The sequence below is a fragment of the Semicossyphus pulcher genome, unplaced genomic scaffold (genome assembly GCF_022749685.1).
Source record: "Semicossyphus pulcher isolate SPU_LCO1_2020_fin unplaced genomic scaffold, fSemPul1.0.p SCAF_6, whole genome shotgun sequence".
NCBI classification, from domain to species: domain Eukaryota; kingdom Metazoa; phylum Chordata; class Actinopteri; order Labriformes; family Labridae; genus Semicossyphus; species Semicossyphus pulcher.
In genome coordinates, this window is record NW_027211737.1 from 21186568 (window position 1) to 21213379 (window position 26812).

A 26812-nucleotide genomic window follows, 5' to 3' on the forward strand; every position below is an offset into this window, starting at 1 on the left:
TTTATTGATTATAAATATTATTGTTGATTATTAATAGATAGATAGATAGATAGATAGATAGATGTACTTTATTGATCCCAAAGTTGGAAATTGTGGCGTTACAACTGCAGGTTATCAAAGCAAATACAGCACAGGAGAAAATAAATACACAGCCAAAATTACCCTAAACATTAGAAAATTAACCACTTCTGTACGATTGATCTGGATAATGTTTCTCACAGATCATTTGATTATACTTTATTCTGACAGTATTTTCCCGCCTGCTACAAGCTGGTGTTAGCCCTTAGTATATATTATTAGATGTAAACAACGAATCAGTGAGAGAAAAAGACCTTGGACTGTTAATGCAGAGCTGTTGACTTGTTTGTTGTGGTAGTTGACCACGTGATCAGACACATAACAGTTACAGATCCATTAGATCACAGCAGGTTGTCTCCGAACAGCAATGCACTTGTTCATTTTTACAGGTCAACTGAGGCTTTTTTTATTGCATTCTCATTCCACCCATGTAACATAAACATTTGCATTGATTCAGGTTTGCCTTGAGTGGCCACATGTGTGTAATTTAAGTATCTTACCTTCTACAAACTCCTTTTATTCGTGTCTCGATTCGATGTTGCTCCGTTACAAGCAAGTGAAAATATGTTTCTCACTTGCCATCACTTAATGCGGACATTTGCCCACAAAAGCTATTTCTACATATAACAAAACGGTAAAAGTCATAAATATGTCACCGCGTGATATAATTAAATGACTGTGATTGAAAGCTTAAAACTGACATCGTCACTAAACGTTAACTGAACAATGTCCAACAGTTTCTGCAAACAACCGTGCTGTTTCACATGCAGTCTCTTTGTCGGAATAAAATCACATTTATCGATTGATTATTACCGTTAATCAGTAATGCACGTTATCCAGTTATTGTGGTTATTTCCGGGGACAGAAAGCGTCCGTGACAACAACCCGGAAGTAGCTCTGTGAAAACTTCCGCTCGATGGAATATTCCAACTGACAAACCAAAAGGGGGGTGGTACCACTCCACAATCACGGATACATGTAACTGTTCCATGACATAGTCCAAAATTGTATATGACACGTAATTAATAAAGGAGTATATGCTTTTTTATCCAGGACATAGTCGTTCCGGCGTCTTTAATACGTACAAAGCATATTCCTATACAAATAATATCACCCTCTCTAGATAGTTAGAGATGCCGTCAAGTTGTCAACACATGGCAATTGGGCGGTGAACTCACTGAAGGATCTAACACAACTCCACCGTTTATTGAGACTAATGAACAAAATTGCCATTTATAACTGTTGACGGAATTGAGCATATCTCAGAAGAAGCAGCCAGACACAAGGGATCAGTGATCAAATTATTGGGGTTCGGTGTCAGTGTTTTGGCGCGTCTGTATGCTGCTGGGAAGACACAGTCATCATCGGTGGCATGAGACAGGTACCTGATCACTGATCAGTCAGCAGTGTTAAAGTCAACTCGACATTTAATACTGAGGAATGGACAAGAACCAACTTAGATTGTGTTATTCGGTTAACTCTGAGACTGTGAACGTGCAAAGTGAAAGTTCCAGTATACTCATGTTGTTTTGTTTTCATGCAAGTAACTGGTAAAAAACTGGCGTAGTCAATGATAGTCTAGGACACAACAAAGTGTAATTCTGTGTTTTTAAAGAAGACACATCCAAGTCATGTCAGCAGACAAGATTTGCAGGATCAGATTCTCTTGTGTATGGAAAAAAAAATAGATTATTATTTACATTTTTGAGATTTAACGTACATTTTCTCTTATTTTGTCATTTTGTTCTTTACTTTATTTCCCTCGTCAGGATGGAGAGCTACAAGTATGTTTTCCAGATCTCTGGCATCAAAAACCGTGACAAGAAGAGAGTTTTGGTGCAGGGGATCCAGCAGCTCGGTGGGAAATACATAGGCGGCTCAGTAAGTAGTGAACCCCTAAAAACAGATCCCACAGTGATGTTTTAAGATTAGTCTAATTAGCAACCTAGAAACCCATAAAAAGTACACCAAGCACCTCTTTGCAATGCATATTGAAGGAAATCCATATATGTTTACGTAATGAAATGAAGAGTCACCAATCAAAACTGAATCCAGGGAAAGTCTGACTTTTTGGACAACAGTCAGGAGTCAGGTCTGTGCATTAAATGGAACCCTATGCTGGTCGTCCTGTTCTAGTTTCAAACAAGAGAGTTAAAATACATATCCTATAGCACCCCCCTGTAGAAGCAGTTAACTGTAAATGAATGAATTGATCAGACAGAGGTGCTGAAATGCATTCACTGACAGGGTACGGAAGTATTGCCTTTGTTTAATTGATTTTACTGTTTACTGTTCTGTGTTGCAAGAGTAGGAAAATACTGTGGTTTTTGCTCTCTGTGTTCTTGATAAATGTAGAAGAATAATTTGCCTATGACTAACAGAAGTTCCTCTTTCACTTTGCATAGATCCTTTCAGGTAGAGGTGTTCACACTGAACGCTTATGTGCTTGGCACTGTAGTATATTCAACTGATGTACTACTGCTGTTTAACTAACTTTTATTTACTACTTTTATTTACTTTTATAAACAGTTATACGTTACTGATATTCCTGCTAAGAAATTAGTAGTGTAATCCTTTTTCTTAAGTATTTTTATATCGTTTTAATACATTAATACTATAAATGTACAGTTAACATGCAACGGTTAATCTAATGTTTGATAGTGTATGTAAATTGTCCCGTCTCTCTTGTAATTAAAACATTGCGGTTTTATTCTCACATGTGGGATTGTTCTGTTGTATGCTAAATCCTGTCGTACAAGTTACAACATTAAACAAAAGCGGTTAGTAAAGTGTTTTGTGCTTTACACACTTTAATAAATGTGCTGTATAACAGTGGAATATTGTTCTTTGCAGAGATCATCAGCTGGATTGTTTGATTTGGATTTTAACATTCAGACCTACCTACAGAGTATATATTTGTTTATAACTTATGAAAACACATGAGTGTTGGTTTTCCATTTATTACTGTGTGTCACATGTCCATACACTGATCATCTTCCAGGTCTATCAGAGTGCCAGCACACATCTCATAATCCCTCAGGTTTTGTCCAGTGAGAAGTTCTTGGCAGCCTGTGCTGCAGGTCAGTCATGATGAATGTTATAATGAAATAACTACTATCTGATTCTCTGATTATATCAGCACTGCTCACTGGGCTCATTTGAACCCTTGAACTGTAGCTGTAAGACTGAAACAACACGTTTTTTTTTTTTTTCCTCCAGGAAAGTGGGTTTTGACTCCAAACTATGTGTTGGACAGTGTCAAGCACGGTTCCTGGCTGGCAGAGGGACCCTATGAAATTTCCATTTCCACTAGCACCGCATCCTCCTTCTACCCTGTCAGGCAGTGGAGGGAGAAGGTGGCCAGTGGGAGGCTGACAGGGGCCTTTCAGGACTGGAGTGTCCTCCTCATGGTGCAAGAGCCCACCCGCTGGGCCATGTTCAAACGGTGAGGAGACACTTTGTCACAACAATCCATCCATTTGAGTTTGAATACAATATCATAAAATAGAATATAAAATGAATCATACTTTAATATTCCCCAGGCTGCTTAGAGCAGGCAGGGCGAAAGTTTACCACTGCCCTCCTCCGTCTTATGCCTCCCTCACTCATGTTATGGCTAAACCCATCACAGAGGACTCAAAATCCCACGATGCCCCTTGCTATCCCGTAAGCCACATTGTCCAGCACCTCTTTGGGGTAAGTTAGACTCATTTTGGGATAACGGTGTGGTCTTGAACATTAATCAGTTTTAACATGTAATTTTTCAACGTAAATGTGGTCATCTCTTCTCTGTGCTGTCAAAACTCAAATCTTTAAGGCTTTATTGCTTCTGATTGGTTGCTTAAACCTGTGACTTTAACTAATAACAGTGCTCTTTAGCTGTGGGAATATTAGTGTGGAAATATTTTTTTAAAGATCTAAAACTGTGTGTTTTTTCTCCTTTGGAAGAGCAATTATTTGGATATTTACAACATAACTGAAAGTCCTCCAGTCGAGAAGAAGAAGGTCAGCTTTGTTGACTTCTCTAAGTTGGAGACAGATCTCAGGGACTACGTCATCAAACAGGAGGTGAGTGTGTGTGTGTTTGTTTGTTTGTTTGTGAAAGCAGGTTTTTGTACTCATGAAGTGATTGATTAAAGTTCGTCTAACTTTTATACACTTGAATGACGTGTTGTATGTGTTTGACATTGTTGATGGGTTTTTTGCTGCAGGCTCGGCCGAGACTGTGCTTCCTTGAATTTCTCGGTTACCATGACCCGTACCGTCCGCAGTTCCAGGTAGATAAGTGCACATACCCGCACCCCACCCACACATTACAGATACATCTCTAAAATAACTATGTGTTTCATCAAGAAGATCAGGTCATTCAATTTCCTTTATGTCATACATTTCAATGGAAAGTGACACTTAGAGCAAGGGCGCATCATACTCAGGTCACCAATTTAACCGGCACTGTCAGCTGATCTGAGAGTTTTGATTGGCAGGCCTATTAACAATACTCTCCACTGTCCTGTCCCTACCTTACCCAAGTGGATCTCCATCAGATTGCTATTATACGTGCTCGTGTATTTCCATTCTGTACTTTCTGAATCCATATGGTATTTGCCAGTAACAGACAGTCAGAAGTGACCCCCAGGAACTTTTGATGCCCGTTCACTTCCTATTTCCATTACCCTTCTGCCCTCGCGTTTTCCCTCCTCTTTCGCTTGTCCGTCTCTCTGAGTGCGATGTTTTCCCCTCCTTATTTTTCATCATTCTTCTCTTATTCCTCCAGGCTACAGAAACAGACTTCACCAATGTTGGTACTATGATAGAGTGCGGGCTTTTCACCGAAGCTTTGGACTCAATCAGGAGCACTGTGTTCCCCGGCCTGCTGCCACCAGCTGCATACCTGGTCTCCCTCTTAGACTACGCACAGCAGGTAGGACCAGCATTACCAGACTGCAAGACCTTACCTGCTGCTGCAGGATTCTCAGGGTGTTCATAGTAGTTACCGGTTCATTAAGTTATTTTAGTTTCGGGTGCTGCCTTTCTGGCATTTTCGCTTCCTTGAACTCAACTGTCAACTAAATATACAACCCACTTTTCATGTCTTATCTTTGCATCGTGTCACAGGGAAACGCCACCTCTGTCTTCCTGGGAAATTTGCAGCAGGTCATGAATAACCTGCTTGTTACCAACCCTCCCTGGCTGGCTTCGAGCAGAGTCAAAAAATATTTCAGCCAGGTGCTGCAGTGCCCTCGGTGTAAGACGGGCATGTGGCCTTTTCTAGAGACAGCCATCAGGTAAACAAGATGTCACCTGAGATTTCTTGTCACATTCTTCTTCTAAACTTCTGACTCCCTCTTAAATCTCAGAAAACACATTTGTAAAGCTCTTCCTCAAAAGTAGCCACGTCCTGTAATAGACATGCACTCTTGATATTTATTTAAAGTAACATGCAAAAACATTTTTCTCTTTACACGTGTGTCTTCCTTCAGTTACTGCCTGTCCAGTGAGGCCACCTGTCATCTGCTCCCTGGACCTGCCCTGCCAGCTCTGTTACATTTCCATAGTGACCTCCTGGCATTTTGCCTCAAGCTCTTCCAGGGGGAACTCCACAATGTCACCACCAGGTAACAACTTAAGATTAATACAGTGTGGGAGACACGGCTGTCCCTTTTTGTTTTAAATATGTAGTCTTTTTCCTAGAGATGCACGATATTATCGGCATATTATCGGTATCAGACTATGGCTTGAAAATGACATATCGGCATTGGTGGATGCTCGGCATCAGTCATGCGAGGAGGGGCCAAATCTCATCATCTAAGCCTGTTTAAGTTGTATGAATATTACAGTGTTATTCGAAAGAAAATGTTACATAAATAAATATGCCTTTTTGTACATAACCTAAGTTTAAGTAGTTTTCGTATATTGCCCAGTGAATGTGTACATTTCAAAAAGCACTGTATTGTGTGATTTCTGCATCTGCCAGTGGGCCACTACAATAAGAGCAGGCATGATATCATTTCCGCTACAGGGGAGACTTGATGTTCTCTGCAATAAGGTGGAAAAAAAACATGCGCCTAATATATCGGTATCGAAATCGGCAAAAAGGGTTGGAAAATATCAGCATGTCGGATATTGGCAAAAAATCCAATGTCGTGCATCCCTACTTTTGTCCTTTTTCAGTTCATTGACACAGCCCCTAATTGTTTGTGCATGGACATACTCCTCCACTAATCATTGTATTTATACTGATGTTTGCATGCAGCACTAAACTAATGATGTTATTTTCTACCTTAGAGGTTATATTCTTACTTCAGCCATCCCGTCCTGTCTCTGTCTCTCTCTGCCTCAGGGATTTTGTTCTGCCTGAGGGAACAGGGGTCTCTCAGTCTTCAGCTTCAGGATCTTTGCTGTACGGAACCTTCTGGACGATTTGGGAGCGCACCACGCTGCTGTCCCGAGCTGTGAAACAATTTTTAAAACACTTGATCCTGGCTGCTGAGGTAAAAACTGTGGTGTGTTACATCTTTCAGTGATATGAACTGGAAAAAGCTTACTCACCGACTGTGAATCTATCTTCATTGAAGGATCATGATGAGAGGGATAACAAGCAGACGCCATTTTTGCGTGACACCCTGCTGGACCTCTTGTCCGTGCTGGTGGAGTTCTGGTGTCAGCAGCACCTCAGACTGAACCAGAGCGTGGTGGAAAAGGGCCTTAAAGATCTATCGGAGCACTTTGCACTCATCAGCCAGGGTATGGATTAGAAACAGAAAAAGTGCACAACAGGAAGAATATCTACAGGAATGTCTGTTTTCAGTTCCCCTGAACGTTCTGCTGTGGTTTGTCTTCTGTGTGTCTTGGCTGTTCTTAGTTTTCCTTTCTTAATTTAATTGTGTGTGTTTCAGAAAATATATTGTGCAATTAAATACAGTATTTACAACTTATGAATCCCAATACTTCTCTTATATATTTATATTTAACCACACTGTACTCATGTAACGCTTGGGTTATAGGAGTGTTTTTTGTCTTCTTACAAAGCTTCTTCGCTTTTCTTTAAATTAATACCAATAGATTCAGAAAAGGTGTCTTTTATTTTCCTTGTAGGTGTGTCTCCAGTGGCTCTGGCAAGTCTGGTCAGCAGGATCCGCTCAACCAGACTAAAGTTGGCGATGGCTGAAGCCACTTTGACAAATCTCTGCTGCAGAAATGGATGCACAGTTGGAGATGAACCTCTCTCGCTCAAGAAAATGGTGTGTGTGTTTTATGTTCTTGTTCTTCATACAATTTCCCATTAAGTACCCACGGGACACCTCACTGCTTTTATCATTCCTGTCTTCATTTTGCCCTTGACAGGGTTCGTCGTGCTTTGAGGCACGCACCTCTGACTTGTGTGGGTCACAGCAGTTATTTGCTGCTTAGTTTAGTAAGAGACAAAGGCGTTGAATGATTTCATGTAAAATAGAATCTTTACTCAGTAAAAACATGCGGGCAGACTGAAGTCATGGTGCAGTTGGTACTGTTTTCATTTAAGAGACGGCAAGATAAAAAATACCAAAAAACTAAAGATATCCCCACCAGTGTTTAAAAAGAACCGAGAATGAAACTAAACAAATAACTGATTTAAAAAAGTTTCTGATAAATGCTCCAGTTTAGATTATTTTTCTTCCTTCCTTCTATCCATTGTGCTTTTGTGTTAAAGGAGCAGTTTGCCCCTGGAAAAACCACTGCCAGTCAAAGCTGGTGTTCTCTGCAATCAATAGAAGCAATAATATTTTAAATTGGCGTTGTACAAACAGCTTGTGGTTTCGCCCATTCTACATTCCTACAACCCCCAGCATGCATTGCGCCCCTCCCTCTGAAAGGAACGGCCCAGAGAGAGACACTGGAGTGAAATACTACTGTTTCATTGCATGCAATGGCTCAAAGCGGTACAGAATCTGAAATACGTCGAGAATTTACAGGTGGATCCGTCTAAAAAAATCTTCAGGTCTGCAGTCTACATTTCAAACCTGACGATTTTGAACGAGACATGACATCGGAGGCGGGCGTCCTAGATTGAGGAAGTGTAGTTTAGCGAGCATGATAGGACTGAGGTTGAAAATCAGCGAACTGGCCCTTTAAGAGCTTAAAACACAAACGTGTGTTTTCTTTAACTTTGCAGTGTGAAATTCAGTTTGGATTATCTTACATTTCTTTGCTCCAGAGACAAAGATGTCTGACATGGTCTATCCATTATATCACATTGCAGTAGAACATCTGGCTCTCCCAGTCTTTGTGCCTTCTCATCACCTTAAAGATACACGAACATTCACTTGCAGTGTAAGGGCAGAGTATAACATTGTGTGTGTGCTTGTGTGACTTCTGACAGGTGATGTCCTACCTGCCTGCTCTGGAGAGTTTGGCTCAGAGTCCCCCCAGTGATCACATCAGGACTGGACCCACCTCCCACAGCTGCAGCAGCCAGGGGACCAGCTGCAGGTCAGTCTATAATACTGTTAGCCTGTCATTTCAGGACATACACGCAGAGGTTGGAAACTTGAGTTTCAACCAACTTTAACATAGTTTTGACCCTGCAAGCACTTACAGTTCCTTTTTTACAGCACCAAACCTCAGGTAAAATAAATGATGTTTACAGTTTCTGTAACTTATTTACACGTCTACTGCTCGTCTCCCTCGTTCCCTCTCTTATATCTTAGAGGTTTAAGTGGTCAGAAAAACACTTTTCTCTATCATTTTGGTGTTTCACTTCCTAAAATCTTAGTTTCTTTAAAGCACATAGCACTATGTAAGCGTTTAGTACGTTAACAAAAAAACGGGTGTGAAACCAGATACGTGGTGGTCAGCTTTCACACAGGCTGCAAAATAAAATCTTCCACTTTCTGTTCTAATGTCCACTTAGCTGTCTTTACTTTATCTTGTTTGGTGCGTGTCTAAAATAACAGAACTATTAAAGCCAACTCTCCTCCATTGTGAGGTTTCCACCCGTAGATTGAAGGGTAGACAGCATGAGGCAAAACGGGTGAAAATGGACAGACCCGATGAGAAATGTGAGTGAGAAGGAACAAAGGAACACCTGGAGAGAGGATGAGCGTGTGTGGGTGGGTGGGTGGGTGGGTGGCTGAGGAGGGGTGAGGAGCAGAGATGCATGAATGAAGGGACTGAGGGAAAGAAGGAGAGAGGCAAATGGAGGTCAGACGGAGCGAGAGGAGTTGGCATGTGATGGGTCATGCCCAGGTCTGATCCTATCAGTGTGTGCTGGCTGACAGGAGGGGTGCAAAGGGAGGTTAGACCCCTCCTCACGCACACACACACGCTGAGTGCTGAGTCTGATTTGGACAGGAAGCCAGTGGATAGACAGACTAGGATATCCCATCAGGCCTTTGTGTCTTCCCTTACGACCACCAGCTTTCAGCCTTCACCCCCCTTCTCCACCTCTCTTGATCTGCCCTCGCATACTAAATCCCTCTTTGATTTCAATCACACACACACACACTGCTTACTCCGTATCAGACATCTGCTGCTCCACCAGCAGGTAGTTGGCCCGAAGAAGGGCAGGAGTCGCAGGGGAGCGGGTTCATGTGAAGGCTACCGGTTCACGCTCTGACCAGATCCCCCTTCTTCCCTCCATCACGGCTCTCGTTCTACTTTCTCCTCTCCTCGCTGTTTTAAGGGTTTAGCTTAATTTGACATAGACAAGAGAAGAGCTGAATAAGACAAGGAGCGCAATCTGTGCGGAGGAGATAAAGAAATGCCAAAGGGCATGTAAAATCATTTGACCCTGAAAGAAAGAATAGCGTTGAAATGACAAAGCCTGTGATGAATGGAGGACAGGAATCTTGTTTTCTCATGTTTCATGGTTGGGTTCATGATGTTGTGACGCTGGCAGCCGTAATCAATTAACTCCTGTTGAAGTCTGGCACAGTCGTCGTCTCATCTCTGAGCATTTGTGATGCAGTTGTCTAGGCTGTTGGTGCTATTATGATTTCAATATTTTATGTAAGATATGAACTAAATTTATTGTTTGAGAGCTTGCCAGTAGTTTAAAGTCCTTTAAAAAGATAAACAGTATGGAAACGTAATGCCTAAAAGTCGTGGTTTTAAGAGCAGAAGTAGAAAACATTCGTGTTAAATGGTCACTTCTCTTTTTTGTGTCTTTTCAAACTCCCAGTAGAACACACAGAAGAAAATCATGGCACGAAATTTGGTACTGGATTCATGAAAAGAGTGAGATACAGGTCAAAGTTTGAGAGTGTTCTTCTTCTGCACTAACAGACAAGCTGGCATCAGGTTATGTCCGGGCCACACCGAGCGGACAGGCTGGCTCGCTGACCGACTGTTTAGACGGCCGTTTGACTCGCTGGCTGCAGTGAGCGGCAGTGAGTGCTGTTAGCAGAAGGAACGCTGTAATTAAATCGAGGTTTCCTCTCTCTGGTTTAATCGAGCTCCGTGCATTGCTTATCTTTTCAAACCATTTGACAATGTTATTACTTTGGCTCCATCTCTCCTGACCAGACCAGTATATATATATATGTAGGGTCTGTCCTGTAGCCTGTAACTCGATCAACAATGACTTAACAATGGAGACGAGCTTAAAGGGATAGCTCGGATTTTTGGACACTAACTTGATAGTAATGTAGTGGATGCAAAGCTATTAGCTTACTCTCTGAGTCCCGTGGTCGGAGTTCTGGCCGGTTCCCATCGTAGAATCAGTAGTTCTTGTGAGATGCCGGGTTCATGAAACCAAAAAGTTTAACCCTACAAAAGCAACACGCAGGTGATGGTGATCCATGTCCAACACAAAATCATCATCCTAGGATTTCAAGAACTACTTATTCTACGTTTGGAACCGGCCAGAGCTCCGACCACAGGACTCGGTGAGTAAGCTAATAGCTTTGCATCCACAACACTTCTAGAAAGGAGTTCATACAACTTGGTGTCTAACTATCCGAACTATCCCTTTAAGGGACTTTTTCGGTACATTATCAGTTCCATTATTGCAAACAAGTTGCTTGAGAATCAGCCACCAAGGGCATTCGCTGCTCCAGGCCCAGAGTTGATATCTGGGCTGCTGACAGCATGCTGGCCTCCTGAAGCAGACTGAGAGGGGAGAGACCGGAGCGTACACAAGCCAAGTGCTGTCAACCTCCACTGCTGCCAGCCTATATGGACAGGGGACACCCGGGTGAAGTGGTTCAAGACGAGGAGTGGTCCGCCCTCATCCCAGACCCTCTTATGGACTCTCTCGAACACACACATAAACACACAGAGCTCGTCTCATCTCTCCGCAGCCCTGTCCCTGCTAATAACAAGCAACGTGACAGGACGTGTGTTTCCTCCTCACTGCTGGGAGCTCCTTCCTGGCTTCTGAACAAGCCAATTACCAGGGAACAAGCCTCTTCCCTGTAATACGGATGGCACTCGGCTTCGATGCGGCGCGCGCGCACGTGCACAGACGTATACACTGAAGACACCTGTCAGGCTCCATGCAGGCAGATCTCCCGTACCCACTCGCAGGACTAGTGACAGCCCACAGCTATTAGCACGCCACTACTTTGAAGAGGCTTCACTTTCTTTTACTAGTTATTCCTCCTAATGTGCTTGCTCACATCGAATTCTCCGTCTGTGCGTTTGAGGCGTTAAGTGGGAGGAAAAGTGCTTTGGAGACGGGAATGCAGGGTTGGGTGTGTGAAGTGTGTGTGTGGCCGACGCAGTGGGGGTTTGACAGATATCGTCAGATTTCATATGGAATGATACAGAGACACGAGGGATTCATTCGCTAATGGCACTTTTCACAGTGCAGTGGCGCCCGTTTCGCTCTCTGTACCACGAGGTTTCCTCCTCATGGTCAGTCTTTGTTTGTGTGCATCCTGGATAATCTCTGATTTAATTCCATTTAGTACATGCATGATTATTTTCCCATAACCCCTTTCACAAGGTTTCTTTTCTCGACACAGCACTCAAAACTCTTTGGTGACGGAAACAAACCCTGAGAAAGAGAACATCCCCAGAGGTTTGAACAGAGTCAACGCAGCAGGTACGGAAACACACACGCACGCACGCACACACACACACACACACACACACACACACACACACACACACACACACACACACACACACACACACACACACACTGCCTGGAAATACAGCTGCACATTTGCAAGGAGCAGACTTTTAATGGACTGATGCACTGCACTAGGTCATCAGTAAAGAGGGACATGATAGCTCTGTCATCACTTTCAGTTTAATGAAGAGCACATAATGTATGGAGAGGGTGATTGATTTGCATCAGAGCGTGCTTCCATCTCGTCAGCCGTAAGCCGACTCGGCTGCAGAATCTGGCCTGTCTTTGTGTTAGTTCTGGGACGAGTTTGGGCCGCATCACCGCCCCCGTATCACGCCTCCTCTTCTACTTTCTTCTTCTATTTGCATTGACATGCAACTCTGTTTTCCACATGTTCCATTCACCTTTTCAAAAAGAATAAATAATTAAATGGCACGGACAGAAATAATGGCTTCCTCGCGCTAAACAGTAGCACATATTAGTACGCACAGTGCGCCTCAGATCTCCATTTTAGGGATATTAAATGCAGCAATTAGGGCAGCGCTGCAGAAATACAGCGGCTGCACTGGTGGAACTTCCTGCAATTAGAGGCATGGCACTCTGTGTGAACTCTCGAAGGTGTCAAAGCTCATATCTCCCCCCTCCACCTGATCAGAAAGGCCCTGTGCCTGTGCGAAGGAGGGGTGGAGGGTAAAGGAGAGGCAGTGGGGGAGTCGGGGAGGCAGGAGACTCAAGGCTGTTGGCATGTGTTGTTTTTCCACTACGTGATCTCTATACCGATGCGGTCGGCATTAATTTTTGATGAACCATCGGCACAGCATCCTCCCCTCTCGCCCTCTCATCCCATCGCTCCTCACCCCCTTCTCTCTCTCCCTTCTCTCTTTCTCTTACAGGCTTTTCTCCCACATATGTAAGCTCCCTTTCTTATATGCTGCACTTTTTTTTGCTTTGGAGCAGCTGTCTCGCCTCCTGGAACCTCTGCATCTTTGTCAAAGTAGCTGAGAGGGGTTCAGGGATTTGGGATGAACTTTTCTTCTTCACTTCCATATTTGCTTCTCAAAGCTCAGCAGAGATTTCAATCTACATCAGCCTGAATACACTGTATGTAGATAGTCAAACAAGACAAGACGGCTGTGTTTTTCATCGCTTAAAATCTGTTTGCTTTTCGCGTCAAATCATCCTAAAGTCAACATTGACGCAACTCCTTTTAAAGGCTAGCTCCACTGATGTTGGGAAGATGAAGCGACTCAAGGAGACTATATCCAGCAATACAAAATAACTGTTAGAAATGTGGTGGTTTGATTGATAATGAAAGTCTATTTCTTTAAATCAAGCAGACAGGTCTAAACAATCCCACTGCCAGGTCCGTTATTAGCTGTTTTGTAGCTTTGCATTGTTTTACCTGATCTTCCTCAGCAGATGAAGGCGTCATGCAGCAACATTTGTTATGCTGTCAGCATTTAAGGACTTTTCTAACTAATGATTCAAAGTTAAATTAGATTTTAAACTGTCTGATCGATCAAAGAATTCCACCGCACCTCTTAGGACATCAGTAGGAAATCTCTTCATTGAAGGCCTTGGAAGCGTAATGCTTACACACTTCTTAGCTTAATCCAAAAGGCAACTGGACTTGGTAGAAGTTCTTGATGAGGTTATGTGGTGGTCATATGAACACAGAGGCTTATATTTCCAGCTCCCTCCACAAGAACTTCAACCAAGTCCAGTTGCCCTTTTGGATTAAGCTTAGAATTACCATGACCTGGTAGAACCTTCACAGACAATGGTTATACACATGCAGCACGGCCGTAAGGTTGCAACTGATGTCTATTTTATTCCAGATAACACCTTTTGTTGCCTTTTATACCCCTCTACACGTTTCCTGTCTGCCTCTTCACTGTGCTTTTGTATTAAAGGCAAAAAACTGACCCTTAAAATGTTTTGATAAAAAGAAAATAAGTTGCAGTATCTCTTTTGCCAATGCCAATAACACATTCTTCTGTGATGTGCAAATCTGCAAGAGCAAACACTGTTTCATGTACTTCTGGATATATCAACCAAACTGCAGGAATTATGTCAAAATATGGTTGTTCCTCGCTGAATTGTCTCCCCTCATCTTCTCAACCTATTGTGTATTAAAGTTTTACATTTTATATATTTCAAGTCAAGTCCAACTTTATTTATACCGTGCATTTAAAACAACCACGGTTGGCCAAAGTGCTGTACAAGCTTGAAACACAACATGAGTAAGCAAACATGAGTGTAATGAACAATAAAAAGACAATAAGAGTAAAATATAGTTACATAATAAAATGTCAGGATGTCAAGTTTAACTGAAATTTAAAGCTAACAAAGAGAACGGTCTTAAGCAAGGATTTAAAACTTTCAAGGGTCTGAGCAGCAGGGGTCTATTTCACATAGACATTACTTCTTCTGAAATATCATTGAACATGGCAACTTGTTTTAACATCAGAAACTTCTTCTTTCTTCTTCTTATTAAGTCAGAAACGATTTGTGATTATGAGCGTGTTACGCTCGCCCACAATCACCTTTTACACAGACTGTCTTTGCTTATGTGTGATTGAAAAATTAAGCGTTTCTTTTTACTGTTACAATTTGTTCAATAAGATTAAACTTGTTGAGTCAAACCTGCTACTGTTGCTTGTTGGTAAGTTAGATTTGCATCTGCTCCATCTGCTCGGTAGTTTTTCTGTAATCCTGATTACAAAGTGATAAACAGAACCAAAACACATAACAAGTATTTAAATTGACATTTGTTCATTTAGCAGACAGTTTTGTCCAAATCAATGAACAAGCAATGCCACAGAACATCAAGCATTGAGGATTTGCCTGAACACATGCTTTGTCTTATATTACTTCCTGTTGTTGCCAGTGTCATTTTTGACTGATTAAAAAGTATCCTGCATTAAAGTCTTCACCAGTGTTATTAAAAATATTATCTTTAAATAAACGCTAGTTAATTATTTTTAGGTACATTTAAAGTTGCAGTAATCTTGATATTGGGGGCATTAACATGCAGCCATTGCTCTTTTAGCAGGAGTCTTTAAATAGTTTGAAACACATTCATTAAATGGCACAGAATACCTTTCTAACACATCCCTCACAAACAGCATTGTTACAGGCTTCCAGCAGCTTTTTGGTCCAGGGGATCGGCGGGCCAAGCGACACTTTACAGCAGAGTAGTGAGCAGACTGAGGGATATAAAGAGCAACACATACATTTAACTTTTCTATTAAAGTGTGAAACAGGGGATTTATAGAAAAGGACAGGCGGATTTATCCTTTCCGTGCTTGTAAATGCTGAGCGTGCAATTACCCCTATAATAGAGGCGTTGTGTCCAAATTGGAGCCATTAAAGTGATTTAACAGTGCATGGATTGGCCCTGGCATTTGCGAGAATGTGTACACATGGGGTGTAGTGGAATGGGTGTTTAATCACAGCGTTTTAGAGGCCGGTAATGACGCGGTACAGCTTACTCAGTGGGGTCTGGAGTTTGGACAGGGTGCACCCTCTGTTTGAGTTTAGATTTTTAGATATTGATTATATTGTTTTACCTTATCGATGACATCATAAGTATTACTCATGCTAAAACTGTACAACTACCAGTGTGGCTGCTCTCACTGTGACATTCACAAACAGCTGTGGACTGTTGTATGTAAATTAAATCTGATTTGCACAGTGCAACACATGTTTCGGGATAATGATCACATAGGCTAATAGGTAATATATCGTTGTCCTGACTCGTGCAATACAATGATCGATAGGCTGGCCCCACATAACGATAATGTAATCCACAAGTATATGGTGCTCTAAACAGGTTTCCCTGTGATTTTTACTCACCGCGTCACTACTTCATGACTCCTTGTGGTGGCGCTTATGACATGAATGAGGGTGGCGTACAAGGAAATTAATTGGCCGAAGAAGAAAATGACAGCAGGATAAAAGAAGAAGAAGAAGAAGACAGCGGGATAATGTTGGACAGCGGTTAAAAGAAGTTAGGAGATGCGCCCGCCACTTTTAAATCCAATCTTTTAAGATTTTTAAGTCCTAATTTGTTTTTACAGTTGTTTTACAGATCTGTGAATTACATTTACAGACTGAAAACACGTACATTGTTTCATCCCAGTTTCTGATTCTGTGAAACTGACACCAACTTTCAGAGAATAAATACATCAATCCTACATTTTATCTTTTTTGGGGCGTTTTGTTTTCTTCACTTAATCAGATGTCGTGATGTATCATGATATGATTATCTTGCAATTTATCAATTATCGCCGAATCACTGTATCGTGATATTATCGTGGGCCGCGTATCATATCCTGAGATACCCTGCGATTCCCACCCCTAATATTGACCCTGTTTATAGTTTTGCAGTAGTTTGTATCTGAATGGTGTCCACCTTTTCTGCTGAATCTTTACATGGGTGACTGAATTCATCATAATAATGAATGATTTTGATGATTTCAGTCATTTGTTTTTTAGCATTTGATATGTCAGGCTATTAAATTCCCGTTAATGAAGTCATGCTTAATCACAATTCAATCACTAATCAATGGAAAATCTCTATTATGGAGTGGCAAATTGGAACTATGCACACACCACCTGAAGTAAGTTTCAGTCAAGCACCTGTGTGTCTCCACTGCTTCTCATGCAGCATATAAATGTCGTAAAGTTGGCTTTGGTTTTAAACAGCAGTTTTCCATTATAGTCTTAAACCTTCAGTTTATTCAGTGATTACAGATATATTCTTGTTCTATAAATCTTCAAGGTCCATATGGCCCCAAGACTTAGTGCAGTTATATAACAATACTCTTATGTTTTTATGTTTTGAAAGTTAATGATGTGTGGTGCTCCAAGGCACGACTCTTCCAAGCATTCAACCTTGTGCAGAATCTTCATAGAAGTTTATGAAGCAAAAATACAACTTAAATATTATAATGTATGTATGTTAAGTGTATGTGTTTCTAAAGTGGACATACTCATTGCTGGAATATGTGTTATATTTCAGAACGTCCCTCTGTTTTGCATCACATCTAAGGAGACAATAAGTGATCCTCTGTTTGATAAACCGCTCTTCCATTTCCCCTTTTTCCTTCCGCTTCTTTCTCTACTCCCGTTGGATGGCGTTTAATGCATCTTCTGCATCCTCAAAGACGCCTCCTGGAAGAAAGAATGTCTTCAGACTGAAAAGGATCCAGCATTTTCAATATTTTTTCTTCTCACTTATACGCTTTGAAATGCAGGAAACCCTTTCACTCTCTCCTCCACTGCTTCTTCTTTCTTGCCCCCGTGTTTCCTCCCTCCCCTCGCCTCCTCCACCTCCTTTTTGCCCCAGTCTGTGCTCTGTGAGCGCTGGAGTGGAGCCCCTGTACAGGCGTGGCGTCCTGGGGAGAGCTAGTAAAGCATTTATTACGGGCTTTGCAGTTCTGTATTATACTGGCAAGCACAGAGCCACTCATGCTTGGCCTTTAACTTCCCTCTGAAGTTCAGCCATACATGAAAAGAGGGGGCTCTGGGCCGCTAATATATTCCTGGTTTAATATTGTATCAGGAAAAAGTGTGGGACGGGGTAAAGATGAGGAAAAAAGGGAAGAGAGGGGAGGAAAATTGTGTTTAAAAATGTAAATGGAATCCTTGAGAGGCTTTTTCCATGCCTGTTCACTGCTAGTTTGCTGATTAAATATCACGTGGTGACACTGGCAATGCCCAGCGGAGCTTTTGAACCCTGGATCTGTGAAGAATCCTTTTCGAGGCTTTGTGCGTGGGCTGTCTACCATAACTTCCTCTCAAGTAACAATATAGGGACGAGCGGACAGGAAGCGAGACTACTTTCTCACTTCTGCATCCATTCACTCGCTGACTGGCCGACATTAACTTTGTCGGGCGCCGCAGTGTAAGTGGAAAATCTCTGTGTCTATAAAAGAGGCAAAGAGCGAAGCGAATTAGTCCAAGTCTCCATATTTAATTTTTTTTCCTCCCTTGAAAGATCTCCCCCCTTTTCTCATCACTCCTCTTAAATCGCATCCTCATTGGCGGGTCGTACTTTTTTAGGTCAGGCTGTTTTTTTGGCGTAAGGGGACATTTCTGTGGTATTTTATTGGTGTGTTCAGCATATGGAGGGGGACAATGGGCAGGACATCGGGCACACCCTAATTTGGGATTTCTCTCTTCTCTTCCGCCTCTCCTCTGTGTTGGGTGTGTTTGTCCGTTGTGTGTGTCCTGGTCGAAGGAGAGACCCTCCTCCACAGAGCTTGCAAGAGGAACCAAGTGGAAACAGTGCTTCAGATCCTGGCGCTTCCTGGCACGGACGTCAACGTTAAAGGTAAGACTTTCTCGCTTTTTCTTCTCACTTCACTCCCACTGTTTGCTCTGGGGTTTCGAAGAGCGATTAACATTGGAGAAAAAAATAGGAGAGAAGAAATAGGAGTGCGTGTGCGTCATCATTGAGGTTAACCTTTAGCTAAAATGTAAAGGGTGTGTCTAGAAAGAGCGGGTAGGTTTGGAGGCTCAGATTTATGGCTTTGTGGTGACTTTGCTAAGTGTATTAATGCCTTTTGATATTTCAGAGCGACTTTCTTTTGTCCCTTTAGGTCAAATATAATGACTTGCCATCCTTTTATGGAAATGTCGTTTCAAAGGTTTCTCCGATTGTGAAATCGCCCTTTAATAGCCGCCTAAATTAACTTGCATCTCTGTAGGTGGCTTATGCAAAAGGCGATGTCCGGAATGTGATCGGGCAGAACTTTGTGCAGAACTGGTAAAATTACCGCTGTCACCTCGTCTCCCAGAACGAGGCCCGGGTTAACAGAGGCAGAACATTCTCCGTTGGGATCCTTCCTTGTGGAATAAAACAAATCTATGATCTCGGAATAACGACCTATTTATCCATGACTGTTTCAATTTTTAAACAAACACTTTTAAAAAATAAGTATTTTATCGTTCATTGGAAATGCAGATTTTGTGTGATTATATAACGCATACATTGATGGTAGTTAATTACCTGTTTGTATCTCCTTAACAAGAATTTTAAACAGTCGAACTGCACATTCATGAGCGCTTATTACAGCCTTAATGAATCGCCTTCTCGCTTAAGACAATAAGAAGAAGAGATAAGTAATCGAAAACACATTTTCTTACGTTTTTAATAAATGTGCTGAAATTCATGCGTATGGGGTTCTGTGTTTGGACTGCGTCACTTACATAACTAGCATTAGCAGTGTTAGCTTAAATCGCTTTGCATCCCGCTCCTGCTAGCTTGTTTGCGGGCCAAGGTGTTAGCTCTACCAGCAAACCAACTATGTTGGTGCAACAGAGTGGGTTAGCACGCTAACACCACAAAAAGTCTCTCCAACTGTTTATCATGTATCAGGACACACAAAGTAAACATTAACATTGTCCACTACGTTCTCTGGAAGATGTTCATATTAGTTAAAATGCTTGATACCAGAAATCCTTTCAGAAACGACGCATGTTAGTTTTTAAAGTAGATTCTTGTTAGATAGCAAAGATATCGAGATCAAGCGAGAAAGACACCAGATAAGAGTTCGCGTTTCTCCAGGTGACCGGGCTTTCATATTTAGCGGTCACTGTTAATCTGCCTGATTGTGTTTGTCTGTGCTTGCTTGGTTCGTAGATTACGCAGGCTGGACGCCTCTCCATGAAGCGTGCAACCACGGCAGCTCCGCTTGCGTGGAGGCTTTGCTACGTCACCGCCCCGCCCCTGTGCTGAATAACCAGGTGGGTGGAGTCAGTCCCCTGCACGACGCGTTGCTCAACGGGCACATGGACATCGCCAAGATGCTGCTGGAGCATGCAGGTGGGTAAAACTTCGCCCGTACCCAGAAACTCTGTGTTAGCTAACGTAAAGCACGGCACAAAGTAGTGCTTTAATATTTTTTTTTACATTATAGTAACTTTCGATTTTACTCAGTAATATTGATCTTTAAAAAGCGGGTACTTGTGTAAACGGTCGTGTTTGCACAGGTGGAGAGTTTATCTGTGGTGATTTGGTGGCGAACTTCAACATGTTTATTTTAGAGGAGGCGGCAGCACAACATTCAATAACTAACCTGTGATTAGGGGAATAATTATCTTAATTATATAATACATTGATGGATGCACATGTATGCATCTTTCTGGCAGGTTTTATAGTCAAGATTTTGAACTGCTTGAGAAGAGCGTATGAAGGGATGAATCAGAAATATAACACCTGTGTATCCAGGTGCATCTTTATTTATATTACATATATAAATGTTCAGGTTTGGTTCTTCCTATCGTACGTTTTTAAGTTGAAATAATGACAATGATGTTAGTTTTGGTTCTCTATTATTTCAGTACCATTACTCAGGCAGGTTCAGTTAGAAATGACTACTTTAACTGCTCCATGTTTATATTTCATAATTAGATTGGGTATATGCAACTGTTTTGTGTCGCTGTAATCCATCTTCCTTGAAACGATTCATTAAACCAAATGGGCGCCGTCACATTGATGGAATCATATAATGTTAAAATAAAACACCTTTAACTTGTCTGGCCGGTTGGCTGCCAAGAGAGCTAATCTGTAGAATTAGCCATTTAGCTAATGATTTACCGCAGCGGTGGGCCGCGTGTCGCTGCTGCTGCAGCCAAGACAAGCTCTCAATTTAATGTAGCCAACAAATGTAGCGGAGCTTACTGACAGATTGAACGCTGCTTTCAACCTTATTAGTGGGGCCAGTTTTTATCTTAACCAGCCTCCTGGTAGAGTGAGGGGACCTGTTGATGGTGGCGCTTTTAAAGGGCCAGTGCGCTGATTTTACATGACAGGTTCAGTTTATTCATCTTAGAGATTAATGGTGAGCCTTTAAGGGCTGCTGCATAATGTCTTCTGTGGCTCTGAAGGGAACTTTTCAAAGTCTAAAGAAGTTACCCTGATGATGTCCTCAGTTGTCGATTGAAAGACAAGCATTATGGGAAATGTAGGATCCAGGGTTTTGTGGTTTTTATCCCTTCTTAAGATTTGAAGTTCAGACTTCTGGCTAGATTATTACTTTTTTACCCTTTTTGTATTATCTAAGGGTATTTTATTAAAGGTGAAAAATCTATTACAACTGTTATTTATACCTACAGTACCTAGAAAGTTCTGGGTTGCACACATACAGTGCCCCCAAGACAAACAGAATTGGTACTGGGCCCCAGAGGCAGTAGCAGGGAATACTTCTGTACCATCTCTCCCTCCCTCCCTTCTTGTCTTCATAATATCCCTGCAACCCTGCACTGCAGCTTCTGTCCCAACACATTACAGCATCACCTCCTAACATGTCTGTTAATGTCTTTTTGATGAGATGAGAGGAGTCAGGAATCCGCCGCTCGTAAAAACTCACATGCAGCTTCTTTTTTCTTTTTTTTTGTGGAAATGTGTCACAACACGACTAGTTTTGCGCGTCTGCATGTTTGCGTGCCACATGCAGTCTGAGCTCAGGAGGGTTGAAGCGAGCGTGATGGGTGTCGGAGCTCAGTAGAGGGGTGGCGGCGCTGGGTGCGCGGCAGCAGGTGGAAGAGGAAATGTGTGTGCGTTTTTTGTGGGGGGGGGGGGGGGGGGAGAGAGAGGGGGATTAGGAGGGTTGGCTTTTTCCAGCGCTGACTGAACAAGTCTCCCATGTAACATACCTCTGCCTCCGCTCACTTCTCAGTTTGACTAATTATAGTTAATTTGATTCGACTTTTCCATTAACACATGTACATATTCTGTCCTCAAAAAATAAATTAGACTGGGATTGTTTAGTCCCGGAGAGGAAACAAGAGAGCGCTCCCTTTTTCTTCCCTCTCTCTCCCTTCCTCTGAAACAGGAGGGAGAGCAAATTAAAAGAGGTCAGAGGAAGAAGCAGCTATCTGTATCTGTAAAATTAGAAAAGAAAGAGTGTGTATATGTGTGTGTGCAGCAGACGTCTGGCCTGCTGTCTAGGCCAGGTCTCCTCTCAGGGACCTCTCAGAACAACAGGAATGAGAATACTCTGCTTTTGAAACACCTGCAGGCTCGTACATTACATTTCTTTTTCTCACTCGCTCTCTCCTGACTGTTTGCTATTTCCTCACACCTTGATGGCGGCATGTCTAAAGGCTACAGCGGGGAGCCGGTGAGGAGGTGGTCCTCTTGACTCCGGGCTACATGGTCTCTCCATCATCGATAGGCCTGGCTTTTTTTTTTTTCCTCGCTCTTCTTTCAGACGTCGGAAGAAGTCCAGGCGGTTAAATGTGGAGAGTTGTAGCTCTGGGGCGACATCATGCTTAGTTACCGTAACAATCTTTGTGTTGTTTATTCCAGTTTTTACTCCAAACTCGAGCAGGACTTTTGTGCTTGTGGCTGCATATCTAACACCCATACATCAGACTACTTTTAACAGTTTGTCTGCTGTCCCATGACGGTAAAACAGGCTAGTGGGCCAGATGCTTTCCCATCCCTCTCTCTCTCTCTTTATTTATTTCATTCCTGTTTTATTCCGCTACACCTCCTGAAACTATATTTTTCATTGAAGCGCTCACCCTGCTGTCCTAGTTGTTTCCAACAGACAGGCTGAACCTTGCTGCCAAGGTTTCTGTAGGCCAGAGAGGGCAACACTGACACTGGCACACCAACAAAGCCTTTATTTGGGAGTGATCTCACCCCTTTGTAAGCCTGTCTGCTCCGAGGCCTGGGCTCCGTGTGTGTATGTGTGCGGTTTTAAGGGGTGAACTGTAGAGGGGGGGAGGAGGAATGGATGGATCCCACCCCCCTTACCCCCTCTACCTCAGTCCCTGAAGGCTTATGGAGCTGGCAAGGAAAGGATGCCATGGCTGAGGGCAAGGCTGACTCTGCTCTCCTCCGCTCCTCCTCCTATTGCCCAAGGCCGCCCCACATGACCCTGTGTGCAAGTGTGTGTGCTGAGCTTGTTTTTAAGCAAAGCGTCCTTGGCTATATATTTTGGTGTATGCATATGCATGCACAAATATTTTCTTGAATCTTAAAAGCTGGAACGAGCGCATGCTAGCTTGCAATTAAGAATCTGTAAGTGTGTGTCTGCTGACGCTCGCTGCGCCCCTTCCTCAGCTGGTAGATTTTCGCAGGGTGGCCGGGGCAGCCGGTACCCCTGATTGGAATGGAAAATGACCCGGAGCCTTTAGCTGTGCAGTTCAGGCCTGGCACACACACACACACACACACACAAGGAGGAGGCGTGTCGGCGAGGAAAGGGGGTGGAGATATAAAGAAAAGAGCCTTTAAGCTGTCACCGCTCGGCCCTGTGAGCGTAATCGCTGATGGCGTCCTCAATGCAGCCCACCGTGTTAGTAAGCACAGCCAGTCCACCTCGCCTTGTAAACACACACACACACACACACACACACACACACATAGACTCATTTAGATGCTTGGAGGGGTAAGAGTATGGGAGCAGAAAGAATTGTTCAGGTATGTGTTAAAGTGTTTTCGTTGTATTTCTTAATTGTTCAGCTTGAGACAAGTTCAAAGGAGGCCAGACAGGCTGCCACATGACTGAGTCTTCAACCTGTCTTTGGATTTATGTGCGTCTTTGACACGCACACACAAACACACACACGCATGCTTAATGCACAGCATCCCTGCCGCAGTCCCTGCAGATCTTAATGCGAACAAGTGTTTGTGGAGCAGAAAGATGTCATTTGCTCAGTGGCACAGGAAACACACAGTCCCCTCGGACCGCTGTAGTCAGTCATGGTTTGTCTCTGTCTGTTTGTCTATCTCTGTCATAGATACACACAATCGCACACACACACGCAGGTAGCGCCTCAGACACACTTGGGCCTCTTCACTGTCAACACGGTAAAGAAAGTTCATCCTGCTCAGCTCTTATTTCCCTGTGGGTCCTGAACTGGCAGAGCGCTCGTACTATTAGAGGTGAGGCTGTGTTTGGAGCCCTCGGCTTCACTCGGTCGTGTTCATGTTTCAACTGCAGCTTTCTGCAGGCTGTATTTCAAGGACTTCCCTCGCTGGGAATTTCTCACTAGATTCTCCTTCTTTCTCCTCTCTTCCTGCCTGTCTCTCGCTATCCACCCCCCCCAACCTTTCTTTCTGCTTTTTGGGGTGGCTGCCAGGATTAAGTCTGGAGCTGTATCCAGCAGTCTCCCTGGTTGTTCCTCATCGTGCTCCAAGAGGAGAGAGAGAGAGACCCCTTTTCAGATAAACCCAGAGCGGATGTTGCCAAAGGTTCTTTGCAGGCTACTTAAACCCAGAACTACCCTTTTAAAAATATACAAACACACTTATATTTTGCCCTTTTTCTCCTTTTTTTTTTAAATGGCTGCAGCTTTTAGCGAGCATGAAGGCCACAGGAAGCTAGTTGCAGTGAAGAGAAAAGGGCAGAGGCCAAGGAACATTAACTACTTCTATGTATTCAGCTGTCCTCTTTCGGCAACAAGGTTCTGCTGGAGTTTAATCATGTAGTTTTTATTTGTGAGGACTACATAGTAATTGAGAGCGCTGAATTTGTAAGTGTCAAAGACATGCTACTCAAAGCCGAGTTTTCAAGGTTCGGTTCATGTTTGCTTTGGCGCTGATTTAAAAAGAAAATCCACTTGGTCACAGGCCAGATATGATTTTGTGTCGGCCGTGAAGATCGGCGTCCGTGTCCGCCCTCCAGCCCTGAACCGAAATCATCACACACATGATCAGCACAAAATACTGTCAGAACACTTCCCTTAAATTGAAACATTCATAAACCAGCTGTGGAAGGAGTTGAACCACATATTTGTAACATAATAGAGACGGGGAAGAGTAATTAAAATTCATGAACAAGAAGTCGGCAATGAGTGTTAGAAGTTAGTAATGGTTGGTGTTTGAACTCAGGTGGAGAGGGTCAGGCGGTGGAAATAAAGACATGAAAAGGAGTTTAAGTGTTTGCTTAAATCAGTCTTTCAGCGGAAACCTGCAGTTCAGAGTTTGGAGCAGCATGAGGACGGCACACAGAGGAAGCAGTAACATGATTTACAATGTAAAAGCTTCATATAATACAGATAATTGACTCTGTTTAATGATGCATTCAAATGTGACAATATTGTTACTGTTTCAAACGTATAAAGATTGTTAAAGTGTGTTTTTATGTTTGCGTCAATTAATAGTTTTTGAATAATAATCCTAATAATTGCTTCAAGAGTTTTCCTTTGACTGTTTGTCCAGTGCGTCTCGGGAGAACACAGAATAAAACGGATGATTCATCTAAATTACAAAGTTAATATTTCCGCATTACATCTTGTCGTACTTGGACACAGACCTTACATAAATAGTTCTCATTAAAACTGATGCTATGATGGCAGTTTTCTTTGTGGGTTATGCACAGTAATGGGGGCTTTATATTTAACAAGTTAGCCAATGTTTACAGACATTTCTTGTTATGTGTTCTTGTAAATTAAATGGTCACCAGAGAACATGTCTTTGGGTGATCATCTAAACCCACCAGCAGGTCAAACATCCTCTGAATGGATTGGCACAACATTTTAAACAGTCATAGTTCAATGATGTATCCTTGACTTGACTTTTCTCTTGGATCACTTGAAAAATATACGACGCCCCATCAGGCTCAGCGGTACTATGCGGCAAGTGCTGATTCGCGTACGATAAGACGCTAACACGCTAAGCTAACACAGAAAACATGGTAAAACCTGCGTGTTAGCCTTTTTTGTTGTGCGTATGTATCGACTAAGCCTGCCCTCCTGTGCTCCGATTGGCTATTACTCCTGTGCTGTGATTGACTGGTACTTGTTACCTTCAAGTTTGCTATCAGGGCTTTCCTTAAACACTTCATGTTGATTTGAACCATGACCTTTTCCTAAGCCTGACCAAACTGTGATCGTTTCAAAAAGTTAACCACATGCTTGGTCACTTTTGGGAACGGTTGATGCATTGGGTTAAAATATTAACATTTGCTTTCATACAAGACATGAGGAGCGCTGTCCTCGTTTAACATCTTAAAGCACTTCCCAGACGAGTCTTTGTTAAGCCTACTTCAGCCTACTTCCTGTTTTACTTCCTAATTAAGTTACCCAAACTATTCAGAGTTTGAGTAACTTAATTATGTTGCTCGCATGTTAATAGCATCAAATGAAGCAGTTAATCTGTGTATGATTCAGTGCATGACATATTATTAGAGCTAACAGCTGATGGGGAGGATTAGCCTTTTTATTCTTCTCAATTTAAGCGAGCAGTTAAGAGATGTCTCCACTCTGATCATTTAAGATGCTTATCGCCCACCGCTGATCAGCGTCCTGTAAATCACAGTGTACCTGATGCCCCCTCTCTCACTGGAGGTTTACATGTAGCAGGGCATTACACACAGCTAACAGTTGGTGTCCCTGCTAAACAGCCCAGCCTCCTCCTGAAGGCTGTGATCCACCTGTAATCTGTGCCTGACCAGGTGTTTTATACTCTCAATATCAAGGTGGAAAGGTGGAGAAATACATCACTGAGCGCTCTGGCGCTGTTACAAAAGTAAAGAGGGATTTTATCATATTCACATGCCTGTCTTTCTCCTGCATCTGATGCCCCTCCGCTGGCTGCTTTGGTGCCTCACTCGGTCGGCCTTGTTGTTTTTGCTGTGGTTTTTCTCGTTGCTAGCTAGCAGTTCCCTGTGGATGTGTGATGCCGTGCCCCTGGCTGCAGTTCACACACTCACC

At 42.7% G+C, this 26812-nt stretch overlaps 1 protein-coding gene across 1 annotated transcript in view; it reads left to right on the top strand.

Annotated features, from left to right (window-relative positions):
* The first annotated feature begins 1274 nt into the window (after positions 1-1274).
* slf1 (SMC5-SMC6 complex localization factor 1) overlaps positions 1275-26812 on the top strand; it is a 31274-nt gene continuing 5736 nt past the window's right edge. Inside the window, exons 1-17 of the mRNA XM_069683442.1 lie at positions 1275-1459; positions 1848-1959; positions 3080-3158; positions 3298-3523; positions 3621-3774; positions 4027-4146; positions 4290-4355; positions 4853-4999; positions 5194-5363; positions 5559-5693; positions 6419-6569; positions 6654-6822; positions 7174-7319; positions 8438-8547; positions 12024-12103; positions 18381-18473; positions 19785-19967. Coding sequence (XP_069539543.1) covers positions 1849-1959; positions 3080-3158; positions 3298-3523; positions 3621-3774; positions 4027-4146; positions 4290-4355; positions 4853-4999; positions 5194-5363; positions 5559-5693; positions 6419-6569; positions 6654-6822; positions 7174-7319; positions 8438-8547; positions 12024-12103; positions 18381-18473; positions 19785-19967 — 2140 coding nt within the window. The 5' untranslated portion in view covers positions 1275-1459; position 1848. The remainder of the gene's footprint in view (positions 1460-1847; positions 1960-3079; positions 3159-3297; positions 3524-3620; positions 3775-4026; positions 4147-4289; positions 4356-4852; positions 5000-5193; positions 5364-5558; positions 5694-6418; positions 6570-6653; positions 6823-7173; positions 7320-8437; positions 8548-12023; positions 12104-18380; positions 18474-19784; positions 19968-26812) is intronic.